The 23,179-nt window shown below is 46.2% G+C and overlaps 2 protein-coding genes across 2 annotated transcripts; one reads left to right on the top strand and one right to left on the bottom strand.

The window, feature by feature from the left end:
• Nucleotides 1-8,402: 8,402 nt before the first annotated feature.
• On the bottom strand, nucleotides 8,403-9,782 carry LOC128588589 (translation initiation factor IF-2-like). Its single transcript, XM_053595505.1, has 2 exons — nucleotides 9,199-9,782; nucleotides 8,403-8,844 (listed from the first exon to the last, which is right to left on the bottom strand). Exons 1-2 carry the CDS (start codon nucleotides 9,780-9,782, stop codon nucleotides 8,748-8,750), a joined length of 681 nt encoding a protein of 226 aa, XP_053451480.1. The 3' UTR covers nucleotides 8,403-8,747.
• A 65-nt stretch (nucleotides 9,783-9,847) lies between these two features.
• PTGER2 (prostaglandin E receptor 2) lies at nucleotides 9,848-21,720 on the top strand. The gene is made up of 2 exons (XM_053595476.1): nucleotides 9,848-10,725; nucleotides 19,275-21,720. Exons 1-2 carry the CDS (start codon nucleotides 9,895-9,897, stop codon nucleotides 19,515-19,517), a joined length of 1,074 nt encoding a protein of 357 aa, XP_053451451.1. The 5' UTR covers nucleotides 9,848-9,894; the 3' UTR covers nucleotides 19,518-21,720.
• The last annotated feature ends 1,459 nt before the right edge of the window (nucleotides 21,721-23,179 follow it).

The raw sequence follows: 23,179 nt of genomic DNA, 5'->3' as shown, positions 1-23,179 counted from the left end.
AATCCAGGCCAACGTTCCTGACCCCACCAATCACGAAAAAATAAAATGACTGTTTTAAACCACTAAATTTTGGAGTGGTTTGTTACACAGAAATAGGTAACTGATATAAAAGGTATTAAGTATTTACTATCTTTTAAATAATAATTCATTGCTTTAAAATTAACCATTGATCCTTTAATAAGTTAAATTTTAGTAAATAAATGTAATATTTACAAAGTGAAGGAGCAGTGGGGTGTTGTACACTGGGACCTAATTTTCAACAAAAAGTCCACTAGTCATATATCTTGGTATAAGTGTTTATTTTTACAAAAATTAAACCATATTATAAGTAGTCTTTCCTGACTTACTTCTTTCATCTAACAGTATAGACAAATATGTATCTGTATCAATCTAATAGTTGCATAATCTTTCATTGTACATATATTTACAAAACTGCCTTTGGACAGATGTTTAGGCTAGTTCCCAAGACTAACACGTTATACGTGACACCAAAAGGGAACTCCTTAGTACTTACCACTTTGAACACTTACCCTTTAAGCCTCAGTTTCCTCATCTGAAAAATGGGGATATCTCTGAACTTTCCTACAGAAGTGTTATAAAGATTAATGTAGTGAGATGTATGAAGCCTTTAGTAATTTGGAGGATGTGGGAACCCTTAATAAAATGTGGTATTTTCAAGATTATTATTATCTCAGTAGAAGCTTCTTTAGGGCAAGGACCATGTCAGCATCACTTAGGGGCTGGTACGTAACAAGGGACACCTGCTGGATGCTTCCTGTGGGCCAAGCCCTGGGTTCAAATGCAACCTACAAAGTAGGTATTGCCATTATCCCCATATCACAGATGAGGAGACTGGACACATGGAGTGAGGCAACTTGCCTAAAGACACAGCTAAAATCTGAATTCAAAGCCAATCTGACCCAAGGCCCCAAGCTCTTAAAGCTGTATCATGCTGCCTCTGTAAATGCAGAAATCTAGCCAATGCAATCTGTGGATGTTAGGACATGCGTATTTTTAAGGCCTTTAATACCTATATGCAACATAAGCCATTTATTATAACATTAAGTTTTTGAAAAGCAGTTTATAAAATTCTCATATACAATATTATCACAACTATGGAAAAAATGTGAACAAGAAAAGTTGAAGGGAACATATTAAAATGTTGAGTGACCAGTTTTGAGGGACAATGAGAGGTGACATTTTTCCTTCTATTTTTCTAAAATTGCCATAATTTGTTGTTACCTCCTACAAACAAGCTAAATAACCAAAGCCTTGTGTTCTATGCGCTTTCTAACCTCACAGTTGGTTTTGTCCTCGGAAGCAAACCCTTCTAAGGAAAGAGAATTGTCCTGATTAAATTGTATTCTTTATCCTCTATCAATCTTTAAAAGAAAATTAGGATCAGAGTTAATCTGCCTTCCTACTGTCAGGACGGTGACTCAGTGGCCCTGACCTCTGGTGCTCATAAGCGGTGTTCTTGAGTCACCTTTCTGCTCTTTCCAGCACGAGTGAGCACAGGGGAATAGCTGTGCTCTTCCATCTATTTGTAAAGCACTTATTGACTCAGGATCTTACAAAGACTTTATCTAATTGTTTCTCAAATAAGCCAGTGAGGCTGCAATAAGTCCCACCAAGCCTTGGACACACACACACCCCTACATGAAAGCAGATGTGGCAGATAATAATTTCACATATTAACCTAAGTGTTTTTTGCCCAGGACTTCCTGATACTCCAGGCGTTTCCTCCATGAAAGCAGCAGCCTGGGGTTCTCTGCTCACTGCCTCAGAGAAAGGACAAAATAAGAGAATTGAAAGGACACAGACTTGTTCTGAGGCCTTTGGAGACTCTGCCGTACAGGAGGCCCAGGTCCGAGATCAGGAATAGGAAAGTTCCACCACTTCTCCCCCAGCTAGTTCCACAGGCTGTGGGCGAAGGAGGAGGCAATCAAGAGAGCGAGGAGAGCTCAGGTGTCTTCCACGGGCTTCTTGGGACATGTGGCCCTGCACCCCTGTATCTCAGAGAGGTTGAGAGGATCCGGAAACGCAGAAAGCCCATGCGTCACTTCCTGGGTGGCAACAGGGCCAACAGCAGGAAACAATAGCTCTCTGAGCCTTACGTGGGTGGAAAAGTGAGACTGTTTCCCACGAGCACAAAAGCAATGAGGTGACCAGAGGTGACTAGTCTGCAGGGTCATCTTTGGCCAACTCAAACCTGCTGTACGTTTTAATTCTGTTATAGAATCTCTATTTGGTTATTCCTCTAGTTTCCATTTCCCCACCTGACCACTCACAATTTCCATAGTTCTTTGAACATTTATTAAATCCAAAATCTAAGCTATCTGGAATACGATTTTAATTTACTCCTTTTTTTTTTGACACTTTGGTTGCCTTTTGTTACTGTCCCTTTATGAAAGAGAGACTTCCTGGTGATGCTAGGGTCAGAACTGGGTAATGCCCTGCCTCTAGGAAATGACAACAATCTACTATCAAAGGAGTGGCGTGCCCTGGGGCAGCTATCACCACAGCAGAAACAGTGCAGTAATGTCTCGGGGTTCCAGTCTGCAGATAAAAACAGCAGCTGCAGCGTGAATGTGGAGAGAAGGGAACACTTTTACACTGCTGGTGGGACTGCAAACTAGTACAACCTTTCTGGAAGGAAGTATGGAGAAATCTCAAAGCACTCAAGCTAGACCTCCCATTTGATCCTGCAATCCCATTACTGGGCATCTATCCAGAAGGAAAAAAATCCTTTTATCGTAAGGACACTTGTACTAGACTGTTTATTGCAGCTCAATTTACAATCGCCAAAATGTGGAAACAGCCTAATGCCCACCAACCCAGGAATGGATTAACAAGCTGTGGTATATGTATACCATGGAATACTATTCAGCTATTAAAAAAAAATGGAGACTTTACATCCTTCGTATTAACCTGGATGGACGTGGAAGACATTATTCTTAGTAAAGCATCACAAGAATGGAGAAGAATGAATCGTATGTACTCAATTTTGATATGAGGACAATTAATGACAATTAAGGTTATGGGTGGGGGGAAGCAGAAAGAGGGACGGAGGGAGGGGGGTGGGGCCTTGGTGTGTGTCACACTTTATGGGGGCAAGACATGATTGCAAGAGGGACTTTGCCTAAAAATTGCAATCAGTGTAAACTGGTTTATTGTACCCTCAATGAATCCCCAACAATAAAAAAAAAAGTCATAGATTAAGCCACAAAAAACAAACAACAACAACAAAAAACCCAGCAGCTGCAGGACCCTTGGGAATAACATAAGGGTAGCATCCCCATCCCTCCTGGTCGGCCTCAAACTGCCAGCAAGGCCTCCCCACTGCCTAAAGAGAAGAATGAGAAGGCAATTGAAGACATTAGCACCTAAGTCCTCGCCTTCCACCAAGTAGGAAGAGTTTTTACTTACAGAAAAATCAACCAAAACAGACAAGTATAAAGAAGAAAGGACTACCCCCCAAAACTACCATGAGCATTTTGTTGAACATCTTTCTAGACACTGCTATGTAAACAGTCATGCATATAATTTTATGTTAATGGTATTACATAGACTTTTAACTCCACATGTGTTAAAGATCATTATCAGTATAGACATATATCCTTTGTAATGACTGTATGTTCCAATGCACAGCTGTACCAACATTTATTAAGCCAGTCCCCTGTGCAAGGATATTTATTTCTAGATTGGTGCATGAGTGAGCATTCTTCCTGTGTGTGTCTGTCTGTGTGTGACTACACCCACATCTGCACAAGTGCAGCCTCTGTGTACTTGTCAGAAATCTCTCCTTGAGCCAGCACATTTCTATAACATTGTTTCTGGGCTGAAGCATACTCAAAATTTTTAATACCCATAATAAACTAAAAAAATTTCCCACCAGAGGGCTGCGCCTGTGGCTCAGTGAGCAGGGCGCCGGCCCCATATGCCGAGGGTGGTGGGTTCAAACCCAGCCCCGGCCAAAACTGCAACAGAAAAATAGCCGGGCGTTGTGGCGGGCACCTGTAGTCCCAGCTGCTCGGGAGGCTGAGGCAAGAGAATCGCATAAGCCCAAGAGTTAGAGGTTGCTGTGAGCCGTGTGATGCCACGGCACTCTACCAAGGGCGGTACAGTGAGACTCTGTCTCTACAAAAAAAAAAAAAAAAAAATTTCCCACCAGAAGCTCTGCACCCACTGACGTTATCACCAACAGCGAGCCCTTTTCTCTCATGTATACTGAGCATGTGCAATCTTTCCAAACTACCAATCTGTCAGACGAAAGGTAACATTTAAATTGTGTTGAGTGATTTCGGTTTAGTGCTGAGGATCAGCATCTTTCCACATGCTCCTTTCTTGCTTTAAATGGGCAGTATATTCAATGTCTGGGGGCCTAGAATACAAGTAAGACGGTCTGGGCACCCCACCCCTAGACATAGTGCACTAACTCTGTCCTAGCAGAAGCCACTACACTCTTCAATGCCTCAATTTCTTCACATGCAAATGAATTTGGAATAGGTGCTCTTGAACTTCCCTCCACCCTTAGGAGGGAATGGAGGGATGACCCAAGCAGATCTGCGGCAGACGCCATTGGCTGACCAACTCAACAGCCATCCCCGGCCCCTCTCCTTTGCCTGCCTCCACTCTCAAAGAGGCTGTAAAAGCTCAATGCCGTTTGGCAGCCTCCTTGACATTAAGGGCTGGCCATGTTGCCAAGTTCTGGCTAATGAAACACGGAGGAAGGCCAGAGAGCAAGCACGTGAGTACTATCGCTCCCTCAACTGGGCTCACTGCAGACTTAACGCCCGGCTCCAGGGCAGTGTGGGGGCTCTGTGGTGCATTGGCTGGGCTCGGCAGGATCTGACGTCCAGAATCCTCACAGAATTCCGGGTTAGGGTGGCCACAGGAAAAGTGGTGCGGGAGATCTGGGAGGCAGCCGCAGAGCAGCAGCTGCGGGTTTTCTGCTCTGAAGCACACAGCAAGGCTCTGGGCAGGCTGGCTGCTCTCACGCATTGTCACTGACCTCTGGCTCATCTTGTGGGTGTGGGGCTGCACCCAGGCTCACAAGTTCCACCAGCTCTTATCAGATCTCCCCCTTCATGTTCTTCAAGTTGTAAGCCAAGTGTATCTGTAGCTCTGTGAAAGGTGCCAGCTTCTTCTGCAGGACACCTGCACTGTTGAGGGTGGAGGTAGTGAGGGACACACGCAGGTCCAGTTTGTCCTCCAGAACTTCTGTCATTCGTGGTGCCAGGGCTTCCTCACAAGCTCCAGTCTGCACTTCCTGTCCTGCACATCAGTCTTCCTCCCTGGTCTGCCATTCAGGCTGACTTCAGGTTCAACACCGGAACCACAGAAAACAGCTTTGCACAGTTTCCTCCGCCAGCTCCCACACGTGCGGTGTCTAAGGCGGCACGGTCCAACACAGTGTCTGTGACGGTGGAAGGGTCTCATCCACGTATATGACCTGCCCAGTAGGGCAGCCACTGGCCAGTAGTCAACTGGCTATGGAGCATTTGAAATTTACCCAGTCAATGAGAAAAGTAAAATCTTACTCTTATTTAATGTTAATTAATTCAAATGTAAGTAGCCAGATGTGGTTAGCAGCTCCCAGAGTGGATGAGGCAGGCCTGGTGCCTGATAATAAGGTCACATTCTCACCAGCTCTCACAGCTCTGTTTCTCTGCGGGAATCCTGACAGATGCAAGCAGCAGGTAACTGCAGGAGTCAGAGCGTGAGGACACAAGGAATGGCAGGGCTGCAAGACAAAAAGAGCCCGGGTCCTGGCGCCCCACCTGCCTGTAAGCTCCAAACTTCCCAGGCAAGAACACAGATGCCTGGGGGTAGTGCATTCTCACTGGGCCCTTCCAGGAAATGCTCCCTCTCTCTGTAGTGGCTCTGTTTCTTGCAACGATGTCATATAAACCTTGTCCAGAACTGCGGGACACAGACGTTGTTCTTAGAACTCAAGCTGAAGAAAAAGTAATATTATACATAGGAATTATAAAATATGGAGTTAAATTAGTCTTTTGAAAGAGGCAAATGACATATATAGAACTATGAATGTGAATGAGCTTTCTCCCCAGTCTCTCCTTCGTGTTTATCTTGCTGTCTCTGAAGAATGGTCTACAGGAGGTGAGCTGAGCTGCCTTCCTCAGCCCTTCTTTGAGTGATGGACACATACGTGAAAGCTGTGAACCTTAAGCGACCAGGGAGAAAACTCTGAACTTTAGATGTTAAAAAGTGTCTATAGGGCGGCGCCTGTGGCTCAGTCGGTAGGGCGCCGGCCCCATATACCGAGGGTGGCAGGTTCAAACCCGGCCCCAGCTGAACTGCAACCAAAAAATAGCTGGGCGTTGTGGCGGGCGCCTGTAGTCCCAGCTACTCGGGAGGCTGAGGCAAGAGAATCGCTTGGGCCCAGGAGTTGGAGGTTGCTGTGAGCTGTGTGAGGCCACGGCACTCTACCGAGGGCCATAAAGTGAGACTCTGTCTCTACAAAAAAAAAAAAAAAAAAAGTGTCTATTGGTCAAGGTTATCCAGAGAAACAATCAGGACATACAAAGATACTTATTATAAACTATCGATTCACACAGTGATGGAGGCTGAGCGGTCCCACAATCTGCTGTGTACAAGCAGGAGCCCTGGACAGCTGGTGATGCAGTTAGAAGGCCTGAGAGCTGAACCTGCAGCACAGATCCAGGCCTGCTCTGAGGCCTGCGGGCCAGGAACGCCAAGGGCAGGGGAGGCTCATGGCCCAACTCAAGCAGTGAGACAGAAAGTGAATTCAACTTTCCCCCACATCCTTAGTCCTCTTCAGGCCCCTGATGGACGGGGTGATGCCCACCAACACTGAGGAGGGCGGTCTGCTGTGTTCAGCCCACCAACTCAACATTAAACCCTTCCAGAAACGCTCTCACAGACGTACCCAGTGACGTGTGTAGCCAGCTCTCTGGGCATCCCATGGCCCTGTCAAGCTGACAAATAAAATTACCCATCACGTGTGTTCCCCAGATACAGTGACCCCACAAACAGGAACTAAAATTTAGCAAAGCTCTATGACTCAATTCTAGAATTAAGGGCATTAGTCTGTTTTCTGTTAAGAAACTCTAGGCTCAATGCAACCGAAAATGTATTAAGATGCTGACACTAAAATTAGAAATGGGAAGAGGCAGCCTTAATTACAAAATTGGGGGAACTGACCCACAAGATAACACAAGACTTGGACTTACAGGAACAAACCTGATGGTCCAGTTGAGGAACTAGGGATGGCAAACTAATCAATCCTTCTAGTCAGACATCTGGCAATGTGGAACACAGCAAAATTGTTAAACCACACACACACACACAGTGCAAACACCAGAGGCAAATAAAACGAGTAATGTGAATGTTTGGTAACAAGTAAAGCTGGGCCACATAGTAATTGACAGGATACTGGCCACCAAGATTTGAGGTCCAGCCCCTGACTCTGGTCTTCCCCTTGTCACACAGTTCATCTAAGGACCTGTAGGCACTGCTCACCTGGACCCCACACCCCTCCATTCCAGACCACCTTCCAGGCCCTGAGCTCATAGAATTCCCTGCTTGAATGTTGGCACAGAGCCAACTTCCAGGGCTTGACACAGGCATCTTCTCCAGGTCCAGCCACTCCAGGGTCCACTGTATGCTTGGAGTACATATCCCCAGCCCTAAGGGGTGGCTTTGGGGGAAGAGCTTGGTCATTCTTCAAGGACTGTGATGTCCACATACTTCCGTGGACTGAGAAGGGCAGAGCCTGAGGGGAGAGACTCCAACTGCAAGCTTCCTCTGGTGCCTATAAAAGTCAGGGCAGGCCGGCCACCAGGAAGCATCCAGAGGAAAGATGCCGACAGATGCGGAGGGTGCCAAAAAAAAAAAAAAAATGCCTACACATTTTAAGAAAGTAAAAAACTGTATTAAAATTGTAATACTGATCATGTGTATGCATATCGCATCTGAGGTCTCCTGCAGTTGCAGAAGTCAAACATGACTTGAGTATTACAATTTTAATAGTTTTTTTCTTTTGTAAAAATGTGTATATTATTTTTTTGCACCCTCTGTATATAGGAAAAATTCATTTGTAGGTTGTTGCTGTGAGAAGCCTTATGAAAATAGAAAATGTTATTCCAAAACATTCAATTCTGTGAATCAAACACCCCTTTGTCAACAGTAAAACTGGAACACAGACCCCCGGGGTTTTCCTACTGAGAAATACTTGATTTATATAAAGTTTTCTCACTGCTTGGGGTGAGCTAGGGGAAGGGCGGGTGGGGGAGTAGTCAGAGATGGGTGGCCAAGTTGGTCATGAGGTGTTGCTGCCCTGCACTTTGCACTGTGAAAGAAAAACCCCTGAGGTTCAGATCCTTCCACAGCACTCCCCAGGCACATCCCACACTGAAGGGTAGGGGCTGAGATAGTGGCTGGTGATGTGAAATGGGCCTGTTGGCTGTGAAAGTGACCCAGTACATTCTGCTGGCCCTACTGGGAAAGCCCTTCACATTCCGGGCCCCAGAACAGAGTCCCGGCGAGCTGAAGTAGCCCCCAGGCAGCCGTCTTCCTGGGGTTTGCTTTCTGCAGCCACCTTCCCTTCCACGAGGACAACTTTCTTCTTGCAATTTCCTGTGCACCCTTCCTCTCCCCAGGCCAGGGCCCTGCCAAGTAAATAGGACGCTTCTTACAGAACACAGTTAGCCACACTGTCTGTCGAACTGGATTTTTTGATTTCTCTGAAATATCAGCCCATTTCATGACTCTGAATTACAACACGACGTGGTAGGCTGCCTCCGCCCAAGGCTGGCCACTTGCCATTCACTGGAACAGGTCCCTCCTGACCAGCCCTTCCTGGTTAACCGAATGAGAAAAGATTAATTAACTGCGGGACAACTGGACGTTTTCTTTCAAGGCTGAGCTTGAGCAGAGAACAGTGGCGTGCAGTAGTTTTCAGGCTCTGACCACAAACACACTCTACACAATTACAAGAAACATTAAAAAAAAAAATCGTTGCTTAAACAAGTGGTTATGCGTTATGCTGTTGACAGAGGAAACGCTAGTAGCTAGTAACGAAGCAAGGCAGCGGGCACAGGCGGCCCCGGGGGTTTGGGGTGCGGCTTGTTCCGTGGGGGACAGGCTGCGGCTTCTCACCGGCTCCGCGCTTTCGTCCCGCCCTCCCCAGAAGGGTGAAACAGCAGAGCGCACCGGTCTTGCTGCAGCCGTCTGGGCATCCTGGTTCCCCTGTTCTGCACGTTTCCTGGGACAGGGTTCTCCCTCCTCTCCCGTTTGGTGAGTTCCTTTGCTTTGCTAGTTGCCCCGGACACGGCAAGTGCCCGCCCCCGCCGCCCCGGCCTTCTGCTGGGCTTAACGCTTCCTGGCCCGGTCAGCCGGGCTGTGGGTCTCCGACGCGAAGAGGGAGGAACGCGGCTCCCGCCGGCCGCCCACGGGTCGGGCCACCCGCACGCCGCTGCCCCGCGCCCTGCTCGGCCGCTGCCCCGGCGCCTTCTCGCCCCCTCCCCGCGGGTGCGCCCCAGGGACTCTCCGCGGCGTCCGGGAGAGCGTGACGTGTCCCGCCTCCCCGCAGCTGACCGCTGCCCTGCGGACCGCTCCTGGGCCCGCCCCGGACGGTGCGGGGGCGGAGACGGTGGCGACTCTCTCCTGCGGGCTCCCAGCCCCGGGCGCGGGTCAGCGCGGGAGCCTGGAGGGTCGGCCGGATGCGGCAGCCAAGCGGCCACTCTGCGAGCGGCGGGAGACCGGGCCCAGCTCGCCCTCGGAAGGGGACTCTGCATTTCGGTCCCTGCACGTTCTTTCGACGCCCGAGAGCACACACGCCCTCAGACCCTTCTGCTCCCAGGAGCCGGCCGGGGCAGGAGGGCGCCCCGCTCCTCCAGGCACCCCACCATGGGCAATGCCTCCAATGACTCCCGGCCCGAGGACTGCGAGACTCGACAGTGGCTCCCCGCGGGCGAAAGCCCGGCCATCAGCGCCGTGATGTTCTCCGCCGGGGTGCTGGGAAACCTGATCGCGCTGGCGCTGCTGGCTCGCCGTTGGCGCGGGGACGCGGAGCGCAGGAACGCCATCTCCCTGTTCCACGTGCTGGTGACGGAGCTGGTGTTCACAGACCTGCTCGGGACCTGCCTCATCAGCCCGGTGGTGCTGGCTTCGTACGCGCGGAACCAGACCCTGGTGGCCCTGGCGCCCGAGGGCCGCGCCTGCACCTACTTCGCTTTGGCCATGACCTTCTTCAGCCTGGCCACGATGCTCATGCTTTTCGCCATGGCCCTGGAGCGCTACCTCGCCATCGGGCACCCCTACTTCTACCAGCGCCGCGTCACGCGCCGCGGGGGCCTGGCCGTGCTGCCGGCCATCTACGCCGTGTCCCTGCTCTTCTGCTCCCTGCCGCTGCTGGACTACGGGCAGTACGTGCAGTACTGCCCCGGGACGTGGTGCTTCATCCGGCACGGGCGCGCGGCGTACCTGCAGCTGTACGCCACCCTGCTGCTGCTGCTCATCGTCGCCGTGCTCGCCTGCAACTTCAGCGTCATCCTCAACCTCGTCCGCATGCACCGCCGGGGCCGGAGGAGCCGCTGCGGGCAGGCCCTGGGCAGCGGCCGGGGCGGGCCCGGGATCCGCCGGCGCGGGGAGCGGCTGTCGGTGGCGGAGGAGACGGACCACCTCATCCTCCTGGCCATTATGACCATCACCTTCGCAGTCTGCTCCTTGCCCTTCACAGTAAGTCGCTCGCTGGGTTTCCACAGCACTCGCTGCTCTCACACCCCGCAGTTTTGTCCGCCCTGTAACTTTGCAACTTGTAACAGCACGGCTCTGATTTGTGAGGATCCCTAGCCCTCACCTTCTCACCTTACCCCACTCCCTTCCTCCTGGTCCTGGTCCATGGGCGTTGCCCCGCGGGTGTTTCTCAGGCAGTAAGCCCGGGAGCATTGGCTAGCCTGGCTTAGTAACCGAGAGGAAGGCTGGCTGCCCACCTTAGGATGGCTGTCGCTGTCAACCCCTGCCCTGAGCTGCGGTTTGCCGCCATGTCCCCCCACCCACCCACGCACCAGCGCCAGCTCTCCACACTTCCCTGCTTCTGCCGGGGCAAACGCAGTCCCCAACCCTCAGCATTCGGGCTGGCACTGGACAGGGTCCCAGATGAGAAGCTTCCCTATTGCAGAAGTTCAGAGCCTGTCATATTTGTCCTAAAAGTTCAACAAACATCTAATTTACTGGCTCCCCAATGTGTATGTTTGATTATAAGTCTTTATTGCCATAAAAATTTATAATTCGTCCATAATGACAATTAGGGGGAAAGACAGGTGCTTGCAGGAACCCCTTGCTAAGCTTTTGAGATCCCCCCAGAGGAGGCATCTGAACCCTCTTAGGAAATATCCTCCAACTGTCACTGTCAGAAATACCCACAGGTGCTGGTGGGCTGCGGTCATACACAGTGTGAGCACAGAGACACAGGCAGGAAGCCTGATATATCAGGGAGTGGGGAGTGGGGCTGTCTAGGAGCTGTCCCCTGGTTGGGGGCAACTTCAGCAGTTAGCTCTAGGATGCTTGAGTTTGAGCCTCCTATAGCCAAACATTTTCGCAGCACCTGGAATATGTCTGAGAATGTGCAGGCTCCTGTAGCAGGCTGGGAGTTGAGAGAAGTGTGGGTCCCACCTCCTAATCTTCCCGGGAACAAGGTGGACCCTGCAGGGGCAGAGGCAGTTAACTGTGACTCCCACCTGCCCCAATCTTGGTGAGAAGAAAGAGATGGACAGTGCCTAACAATAGCAGGAGGTCTCGAGTGTGAAAGCTGGAGGACTGTACCCACCTTCTGCCTCTGTCTTTGCTTCTGATTGTCTTGATCTGCCCACCCTCAGGGATGGAAGGCCACAGGACCCCAGGAGCCTGGGTACGATTCTCTCCTCCCCACCCCAGAAATCCCCTTTCTCAGCTCTGTTCTCTTTTCCCTGGTCCTCACCTCTGCTCCATCCTGGTCAGGGGAGTAGCTGCTCTGCAGGGGTCAGTTACACTTTGGGGAAAATAAGATGGGGCATGTCCAAAGTGTCCTCTGGAGTAGGACCGTGGGTGGCTGCACGTCCCATCCCCCCTGAGCAGGGGGTCTGCAACAGAAACCCTGCGATGTGGAAACTAACATGACCTCTGTAACTTTTGTTTTATTTGTAGGTGGAAGCTTTCAATTAGGTGAGGGGGGGGACCATTCTGAATGAGGAAGTACCTAATTAGGATGGTAGGAATTAGGATGTCACTTCTTGGTGTTTTATCTGTCACCCCCCACCTCCAGCTCCTTAAATCGCCTGGGTATGGTCTCAGGGGTGATCACACACTTGTAATTGTTACTCCCTTTCCTAAACCATTTGCAAAGGCTTAGGGGGGAAGTGCTGCCCCTTTGACCATTACCAACCCACTACATAAACTGTATTTTTTTAAATAAAGGCAGTGATTTCCAACAGGTTTCCCCTATTTGCACGTAAATTTAACTTTTGTCATGCGAACTCCATCATTGCCGCATGTTGCTTTTTAAGTCTGCATGTGTATGTGTGCATACGTGTGTGTACACACACACACACGTATTTTTCCCCCTCTGTAATTTAATATTAGGCTAGGGGCAGCTCCAGAGTTGCCAAATGGAAGGGCTTTAGAGAGAGAAGCCTGGTTAGAAGGGAGGAGGGAAGAGAAGGTCTGCTTTGAAGTAGTTGTATTTCAATTGCCTGTTTAGGACTTAGGGGTGGGGGAAGATGAAGAATATGAAGGGGCTTTAGCTCCCCCATGTCACCCTTTAGCACTGATGCTATCAGCAAATGTTTCTGGCAAAGAGTCCCAAAGAGCAGGAGAAATCCTAATATGAACATAACGAGAACGCTGGCCACCCTGTCTTCTTGCCTGGGGACTATGAGGACCCCATGTCCAGATGAATGACAGATGATCTACTAGGTACAAAACAGGACTGAAGTTATCAAGTCATCTCTTAATAAGGCACTCTCCATCAACTCACTTCATTTTGTCAATAGATTATGGGTAAGAATTGCGTCTTTCATTTACACAGCACTTTGAAGCTCCCTGAAGTGCTGCACAAGCCCAATTTCAGTAATTTCTGGAGGGGCTTGCCTGACAATTCAAAACTCACAGCTTCTGTTCAGTTCATTCTGCTATGTTTACAATGCGTGGCGCGTGCCCTGGTTTGTGTAGGGGGATTATTCCCCCAAGTCCTTTATTAAAATTTCAGATTATAAAATAATTAATAATTAATAAATGATAAATGATTAGGTTACACCATTTGCTTTCATTAGGTAAAGTCCGAGTTGTAGCTGAGACTTCACCCAGGAGGTGAGCTGTAAGCCCTTACACTCCCCTAGGTCCTTTTGATCTACTTGGCTCACTCTGAAACTTTAGTCATGAGTGACTTATACCCATCTCCCAGCTGAGGCATGAATTATTTCCACCTGTCCTAACAGGGGGCTCTGTTAGACAAGGCAGAGGCCATGGTTGCTTCAGAAATTCTGCTGTTTCTCTAACAGAGTACACAGAGTTTGATAAAGTACCAGGTGAACCACGAGTGTCAGCCACAAACACTACACTGAATTTTAAATTTTATAGTAGCCACATAACAAAAAGTAGAAAGAAACAGGCAAAAATTAATGTTAATTATAGTTTGTTTAACTCAGTAATCTAAAATATTATCAATTCAGGTGTTATCCAGGTAAAGTAATTATTAACGAGATATTCCAACTAATTTTCTTTTTTGTGCCGCAGATCGTAATCCACCCCATCTCTGCCCATTCCTTCCTCAGATAACAGCTACTTTCTTTCTGTGTCCCTCACAAATGGACCAAACCACTGGCCAACCAGCAGGGGAGTTCACAGCTGTGCCCAGTGAGACGCTGGTCTACGGCACAGCACTCCAGCAATGGAGGAAGAGGGAATGGGGAATTCAGGAGTCCGGGAAGTACCACTGTCAGCCACTGTCCCAGGCTGGGGGCACACTGGAATTACTGCTTCCTCCAAGGGTGCCAGGCTAGGACTTCCAACGCTGGGGAAGTAAAACTATCAACATATTTTTTAAAAATGCTCAGTGCCCTGAAATGAAGTCAAGTTCAACCTCATAGATCATTATTGTCAACACCAAAATGACTAACACTTCTGAGTGCTAATTTTTACATTAACCCATTATCGTCCCCCAAACCTAGAAAATAGACAGTATTAGGATGCTCATTGTACCAATGAGGCAAATAACATGTCCTGGTCTCACCGCTGGCGATTCAAAGCTTGGCCGTTTATACACAGAGCCCATGCACTTAACCACAATGCTATCCAAAAGGAGGTACTCATTTAGAGGGAGTGACATATGAGAAAATTAATCTAAGGTTTCATTAAGAGGCTTGTGAGGATGTTAAAATATTTTGGACCACTTTGCCTCTTAATTCCAACTAGTTAGCTTTAAAACTAAAATGGCAAAGGCGGTTTTCTCTGCGTCAGCTGCAGGGAACTGAGCTGGGCCAAGTGCATGGTTCCTTTCTCTTTTCCAGAGACTTGAAAAATAAAGGCTGAGACTGAGATTTTAGGAGATTGACTAATGTAAATGCTGGTCTAAATTAAGAAACAATCAGATTACCCCTCACATGAAATCTTCCACGGGTACACATAAAACATTTCTTAAGTGATAAAAAAGCATGTGGTGTTTGGGAAGTGACATGATTTTGGCTGTCCAATATGAAATCCTGCGTGAGACCAACAACTTCTTCCAAACTGTTTATCCACTGAAGGGATAGTGTATAAATTAATAAATTCCTCCTTATGTTAATCAGCTGTTGTCATCATTTCACAGCGATAAATAGAAACTTTCTTCCTGAAATGGAACAGAGCACAGGAAGCGTATCAGATCTCCAATCTTGGCCTCAGATACTATTTGTATCTTAATTTCCAACCCATCTCAAGCCACGTTATCACCACTTTGCTAATTGTGGCAAGCCTCTGGTCATTTTAAACTATTTTCCACATGCTATCAGGATAAAGGGCCTATGGATGTTATTCAACTTCAGAATTTCAAGAGTGAATCATTGGCTCATTCTAAAAATGTCCCCATCTTTAGAAATTCTTTATGGCTCTAATTTCTAGGTTAATCTGATTAGTGGAAATGTGATCTTTACAATACAGAGAAAAATTCAAGTCATTTGTAATTTCCTGTTCATTCCTGGTACTCTTTATGTGAAATGTAAGGGATTGAAAAACTGATATAAAATCGGCCACTTACATACCTACGAAATAGAACAATTCTTGTAGGGATAAAAGAGACATCTAGAAATAGCTTACTTTGGTGATATATTAAGTTAATGTCCATGAACAACCTGAAGGCCCTTTATCATTCAAGCCTCGTCAATGATGTGTTTGGAGATTGTTGAGATAGTTTTAATACACATTACCTTTTAAGACAAAATTCCTCTCTATAAGAATGGTTTCACTTGATATTATGAAATGGCGATTATGAAGAAAGACACAGTTACACTGGTTAAAATTTAGACTAAGAACCACAGTCCTTTTCCCAAAAGGGAATTTGTGCTGTATGAATACACCTTTGGTCAAGTGGATCCTCACTCCTGTTTTGGGTGGTTTAGATGAGGTCCTCAGCTCAAAGAAAAACAGCCTGTAAGGGGAGAGCATATTTCTTCCTTGGAATGTCAAAGAGCCCATCACATTATTAAGTTTACAAAAGAACAGAAATGGTGAGACGAGGCTCTAGAACATTGGTTCTCAGGCTTGGCTGCACGTTAGAATTACATGGGGGGCTTTTCAAAACCCTGATACCCTGATATCCAGACAGACTAAGCCAGAGTCTCTGAGGGAGGGAGGAGGGCATCTCATTTGCTCTAAAATTCTGAACCCACTTTGTAGTTGTGTTAAAGCTAGAAAAGTACTTCAAACATATAATGCTGGGTCAATGCCAAGGTGAAGCTCTCCACAGGAGGCTCCTCTGTTACCAGACGGTGCTATAACAGCACCAGCTCCCATCCCTGCCGCTTTTCCTAAGGGTCGCCGTCAGCTCTATATTCTCAACCCAGCCTACAGAGAGACTGCCCCACAGAACTAAAAATTGCTTGGCTCATCGGGCATAACACAACTAGTAGTAGTAGATGCAAAACGATGTACAAATTCTACTTCCCCCTCCAAAATGGAACTCCAGGACATGCCGCACATTATTAATTAATGGCCTTATGCTCCTGTGTCATCCTTTAATCAGAAACTCGGGCCTGGCTGGAGGGAGCAGGGAGTGTGTGTGATTCTTTACCAAGTACGGCACTTCAGTTTGGGGTGATGGAGAAACCTCTGGAGACAGACGGTGGTGGCGCTGGCTGCTGTCTGTGTTGCTTCATGTTCCGGTCAGTCAGGTGCACGGAGGAGACACACGAGAGGCGCAGGAAGACAGCACAGCCCAGCAGGCGGGGCCCCGTGGGATAGCCCCAGTGTCAGCCAGGAGGATGCGGGACAGGAGGGCGGGGAGAGCTGGGCCACTGCCTCACTGGAGTTTCCACACGAAAGGCCCGGCCGCGTGGACGGTTAGGGGCTGGCTAGTTTGAATAATGCATCAGACTCTAAGCTGGGCCTGGCCCCTCAATGCCTGGCCCCGGAACTGGGATGATTAAGGCAGAAGATATTGGTGTGTGGGCCAGGTAGAGGAGGTCTGGCTCCAGACTGGTTAGTCTGTATATCAAAGACATGCTCCCAGCTGACCTCTTAGCTACCTCTAACAAACAGCCCGGCAGGGGCAGTCACTCCCCAGCCAGAAAGGTTGTTAAGACACCAGAACATCACAATACTCCCTAGCTGACCACCTCCCACACTGACCACCTCCTTCAGCTGACCTAATGTTCACAGACCAGACATGCACCACCTGTAAGTATCAGTACAGCAGGCCTAGTTCCTTATGGCGACCCCCTCTGTGTGCTGGCCAGTGTGTTACACAGGTCCCACTATACATGCAAAAGTGAGACTGCAGGCAGCACAGGTGCACAGTGATGCAAATGGGCTACAGCTGCTGAACTGCAGAATTGGAGATGACTGCAGCGGGAATGTTACGTTATGTATGCTTTACCACAATTAAAACAGGAAACACAGAACCCACAGATCAAAAACGGTGCTCAGGGCAAAAGAAAAAAAGATGGGGAAGGAGGAAACAAAACTTATATCAAAAGCTTCCAGGGTCACTGAAGTATGTCTCTTCCGAGTGTAAAGAAGGAATTATCTTCTACAAAGCTTTGCCACCACCTAAAGTGTAACTTTAAGTAAGTCTAAAAACTACCCAGCGTAATGGATGAAAAGGAAACAGTACAGAATTGCTTCACCCTCCAAAAACAGTTTTCACTTCTCATTACTCTGTCATGCTCTAAAGAGATCAGAAACCGTGGTGGGTGTTATTTTCCCCTGAAAACCTGACTCATCTTCAGGCGTAAGGCTGTGGCGCACGTGCGGAGCCTTCCTGCCCTGTCCGTCCGGGCGGCCCATGTGGCACCCTCACGTTCTCTGGCTAACCTAGATCAGAAACTCAGCCGTAGATTTTTACCACCACAGAGTACTTGGTTATATATGCACCTGCACGTTTGTGTGTGTACTTAACGTAAGGACTGTATTTTAATCTAACTCTGAAATTCCTTGAATACACTACCCTCCATATTTCTCATCCAGAACAGTTTAACTGGCAAGAAAACTTGCCCCACTGCATATCTATACCTAACTTTCCTCTCCTGTCTATAATCTGGGAAGCCCACCATCAATTCTTCTTTTTCCTTACTCATGGGCCAAATCTTTTCTCCATTCCCTGTGCCAAGATTGTCTGGCATAAACACCTGTGGCTGCCAAACCTCCCTGCTATTGTCCTAACATAAGCAGCCCAAAGATGAGTGCTTTTTTCCCTGCCAGGCTTCGCTTTGTATACCCAGCTGCCAGATGCCGCAGAGTACTGCTTGGGGGAGGACAGGACTGTTCCTTCTTCTGGGAAAGGAGAATGGAGGAAAAGAGGGGATCTCCATTTGTTTTCCTCTTTTCTGTAAGCTACATGGAAATGTTTGATTTTCATCAATCCTTCCAATCTGACCAAAAACATTGTGTTACTCCTTAAATACCTAAGGAGGCAGGTGGGACCTGGGAGACTAATTTGAAGACACAGACCCACGTGTACGAGGTGTTGCTTTCCAGCGTTCTAGACACTGTTCTGAACAGCTTTGCCCTTGGTGCCAGCCAGGAGCCAGGTGCTGTCGGGAAAGCTGTGTTCTGATTCAGCCATTAGCCAGCCCAGGAGGGGCGAGTCGCCTCAATTCCTACACCCTTGCTCATTGATAAAATGGAGATAATAATGACTAGTGTAGTGGGGCACACACCACATGCCTCCCTTCATCTCCCAGCAACCCTGTGAAGTTGGTGTATTATTATTGCCCATTTTAAAGATGTGGAAACTGAGTCGCAAAGGTTCGTTTCCTTGTCATTGCTCCCCATGCTATAAAGTCAGTCCCTGAGTTATGAACATAAGACTGTCATACAACTCACAGGTAATAGGCAAATGTACGTGTTCCAAGTTACATACAACTTAAAACTGAAGAACAAACCTACAGACCCTATTTCCTGTGTAACCTGGGGACTGCCTGTACACTGAGCTAAGATTCAAACCCAGGCATTCCAAAAGTAAACCCACACTCCCACTGATGGTGCTGTGTGGCCAGCCCTCTCTCACTGAATTGTGATGGTCAGATTTAGTATTTGGAAGTAAATGGAACATGTTATTATCAACTTTCTTGAAGTTCACTTCCTTGTCTGTTAAAAAAAAAAAAAAAGACAATATTTAAGTTCTAGAGTTTTCCTAAGGAATAGAGATACACCGGGTTTAGTCCCCAGAACAATTCATGACACATAGATTATTGCTAAATGGGAGCCACTAATATTATTGATTTTATTGAAAGAGTCTATTCTAGGTAGCAGGAAGAGTTTTTTCATTTCCCTTCATTCCCAATGACAAGACCAGGACCTTCGCACATGGTGGTAATGTTAATTATAATTCACAGAGAACATGCTTTCATTGAGTTCAAGGGGGAAAAGGTATGTTAATTGGGTTACAGTTTTTATGTATAGAAGAAGGGTATTATTTTGTCTCCCCACCCCACCCTCATTCATCACACACAAAACATGGTTTTGCTTTTAATAATCTCAAGAACTAGCATAGGATCTGAGCCTGTTCACTGCTACAGTGTAAAGCTAACATCATATTTTCTCTTTGTTTCTTACAGATTTTTGCATATATGAATGAAACCTCTTCCCGCAAGGAAAAGTGGGACCTTCAAGCTCTTAGATTTTTATCAATTAATTCAATAATTGACCCCTGGGTCTTTGCCATCCTTAGGCCTCCTGTTCTGAGCCTCATGCGTTCCATCCTGTGTTGTCGGATTTCATTAAGGACCCAAGATGCAGCACAGACTTCCTGCTCCACACAGTCGAATGCCAGTAAACAGGATGACCTTTGTGGACAGTAGTTAAAAAGTGCTTAGTCGTTAAACATCTGGAAGATCATTTTGAAATGGCTCCTTAGAGAAATGAAAACAGTTCGTAGGTAAACAAAATGAAGCTACCCTAATAAAAAGGTTAGTAAACAAACATTTAGGCAGTGGTCAGAGCTGCGGAGGTGCTGACAAGGTGTCAGAAATGTATAAAATCTCCATCAGCGTGTGACTTGGCCTTGACGGGAGATCTAGTGGTGTTTTGATTTAAGCTTTCCTACTGAATGACAAAGCATGTGGTTTTGTTATTTGTTGCAAACCCCAATGGTTGCTGTCTTTTCTATTTTAAGCGTCTGTGCTTTGGTAAACATACGGTGTACAGACCAGCTCAAACTTCATAGGCGTTCTTATGGAAGCAACCAAGCCTGCTGTCTTAAGATTTTCTAACGAACCCTTTATCTGGACAGTGAAGTTGGAAATCCTAGGTGCCTTCTCCTGTGATGCTTGTGTACGTGGGAGTCTTGCCATCACTACAGTCTTACCCTTACGAGAGTGGACACAGTGGGTTAATGTTCACTCGTGCCCTGGAGCTGTTCACCAAATTGTCAGGTGATATATTTCACACTGTCCGTTATGTAATAGTAATCAGGAAGACTTCAGAAATTTTCCTCTTAGTAAGAAATAATAGAAATGTTTCAAGAAAGTGAATTCTGATTAATACTGTTTATTCTACTGCCAAAGAAGAACATGTGTAGCTACATCGGAAGCCATATATTAGGGTTAAAAATGGAAAAATCTGCTTCATTCTTCAGAGAGACTGGAACTCTTTCAATGTTGACATTGGGGCTGTGAGTAACAGACACGTTATGACTGTGTTGTAGTAAAATTCATCTGTCTATATTTTATTTAGGAAACATGGTTTGACTCATATAGGAAATCATGTAACCGTGATTCATAGCTCACATTTCTAAATGTTTGGCATAGTGTGAACTCAGCATCAAAATATTTCAGTGAATTTGCACTGTTTAATCATAGTTACTATGTAAGCTCAACTGAAATGTTACAGAAATAAACTAGAAAACAAAAATTTGAAAATGGAATAGGGTTTGATGAACTACCCCATATCACATTTTACAATTAATATAGGCATAGTGTCTTTTAAAAGGGGAAAAATTATATTTAATTTGGCAGATTTATACATATGTAGTGGCCAGGTTTTTAAAGCATGGTTGCATTGTAAATTAGAGTTTAAAATCTTCAATATAGTACTTGGAATTAGAAGATGTTTTTCCTTTCAGTTTTACACTTCCAGTATGATCTTTATTTTTTTTACAGTGTTATTACAGGAAAGCTGTTATTTAAAACAAAAGTTATTTGTTATTTTTTCCCAAAGTCTCATTGAGTTGTTTACCCAAAACCGTTTCCTATAAGAAGTTATCAAACTTGATGATCACTTAAAATTATTCCAAACCAATTTAGTCATTAGTGCATTTTGATATAATCTATGTCAAATTAGCTCTTATGTTTTAAAAGAATAAATAAATGGTTTGCTTTTCTATAAATTTAAACAAGCCAGGCAAAATTTAACTTTACTAAAATCTGGACACATAAATAAATCTTTCTTCCACACCAGGCATTCTAAAGTTAAATTATTCTAAATGGGACTAATTAGGCCCCTGGGTAATTTCTAAACGTGAAATTCTGAATTTACTTTGATCTTGAAGATCAATTCCCTTTACTTCAAATGAAAATGTCAACTACAATCCCTCAACCCACCTCACCACCCCTAAAATTCCAGAATAATGCCTGCACACTAAAAATGTTGGACATAATACCACTGATAGGAACAAAATGATTCAATCTAGGACCCCCAAATAATAAGAACTTAAGTCGTTTAAGAACTGGTAGATTTCTGGAACGTTTTTTCCTCATGCACTCCTGTCCCGTATACTGTGTTGAATGACTAAATCCTATTATTTCATTTGCATCAATAAATACATAAAAGGAATTTGAAAATGACATTCTTCTGTAATGGTCAATCACCTATTAAAGACCATTTAAAGGTAACTTAGAAAAAATACTAAGATTAGAGATGGAAATATTTCCTTTCTATTAATCCTGTCACATCAGACTTTATTCATTCTCAAGTTAAATTTAAAAAGAAAGAAAATAGCTTAATATATTACAGAACCAAATTCTGATAAAGGAACTAGATTTTATTCTTTGCACTCAGTAGTCATTGAATTGAACTGGGAGAAAGAGAATACCAGGCCTAACTTCAGGTGTTCAGCTACGGAATAGACCCAAGCAGTCTGCTCTTAGCCAAGTTGCTCCTGGAAACATCTTTTCCGAGAAAGAACTGGAAAATGCTGATGCCAAATCCTTGAATATTAAAGACTTACCTAACAGGGATCTGAGCCTGCTTAGAAGTTACAGAAAGCTTCCAGAAGGCCTACACCTTAAAATGGTTTAGACCCACAACAACCTGGAACCAGGACCAGAGCTCTAGAAACAGCACCCACCCAAAACCATGATGCTTGCAGGGGGCTCGAGCCCTGAGACAGGAGGGAAAATCCAACCCACATCACTACAGTCTTAGGGCAATTCAGTTAGACTTTTGGCATCCCCGTCTCCCTAGTGTCTGCACTTTGACAAAGGGGTAGTCCTAATGCTAATGTCAAGTTAGCCCTAATTTGAACCAAGAAGAAACAACATGTTTTGAATATGATGACTTTGACAGGCAGGAGAAGACAATTAGCTCTCATGTAGGCTGAGGTTTATCTCACTTAGCTCAAGACAAATCTCATGGTTTTTCTGAACTCAAGAAGAGCCCCTCCTTGAGTGATTCACAGAGAGAGAATTCTGGTCTGCAAGTCAGCATTTCCTACCCATGAACTTGGAGCGCCCATGCTCACAGGCTGTGCTGCAACTGCAATACCACATGGCTTCCTTCAGCCTTCACCAAACACTTAATTGCATTGGATTTCCTCTCTGCATATTTACAACATGTCTCCAACCACCTAATAGCGATATAAATGACTTCTTGATTTCACAAAGCATTTTGATCAGCTGAAATACACACTATGGAGCATATTTATTTTAGCAGTTCACCAAGGCTGCAGTCTAACTACACGTGGCCGAGGCCATGCATTAGGCTACTTCTTTCACACAGTTACCCTTTTTTTTCTTCTGGTAGCTTTTGTAATTTTTTTTATGGAAAATTTTCTTGAATTATGTATTTTTATTTCCTATAAAATGTATGTAATATTAAAGGTCAATTTTAGTAGTTTAATGCCACAATCCACATATTTCACAACATATGGGAAGTGCTGACAAGATGAGGGATTTGCATCATCTTCAGTGCCAGTTCAGGGTCCCCTCTGAGTACCTCACCCTGAGCTCCTGCCTCCGAGTCAGCAGGGGTGGTGCTTGGAGTGATGGTGTCTATTTGTTCACTGTGGGTACCTGTCAAGAATGGTGATGATAATACGCCCTTGGGACAAGTCTGTATTTCAGAGATTGCTGTGAAGACTGGTGCACAGAGGATGAAGTCCAGGGGGAGGGACGGGGAAGCACAAAGAGAGCCAACAGAGCAGAGGTCCTCGCCCGGGGTGCTTCCTGCGGACCTCATCCCACTATTGCTGCCAGAACCACATACCAAAAGTTCTGCACCAGTCTTACCAGACATGCCAATATGT

Source organism: Nycticebus coucang, chromosome 6 (genome assembly GCF_027406575.1).
Source record: "Nycticebus coucang isolate mNycCou1 chromosome 6, mNycCou1.pri, whole genome shotgun sequence".
NCBI lineage: Eukaryota > Metazoa > Chordata > Mammalia > Primates > Lorisidae > Nycticebus > Nycticebus coucang.
This window is presented reverse-complemented; position numbering and strand designations above follow the sequence as displayed.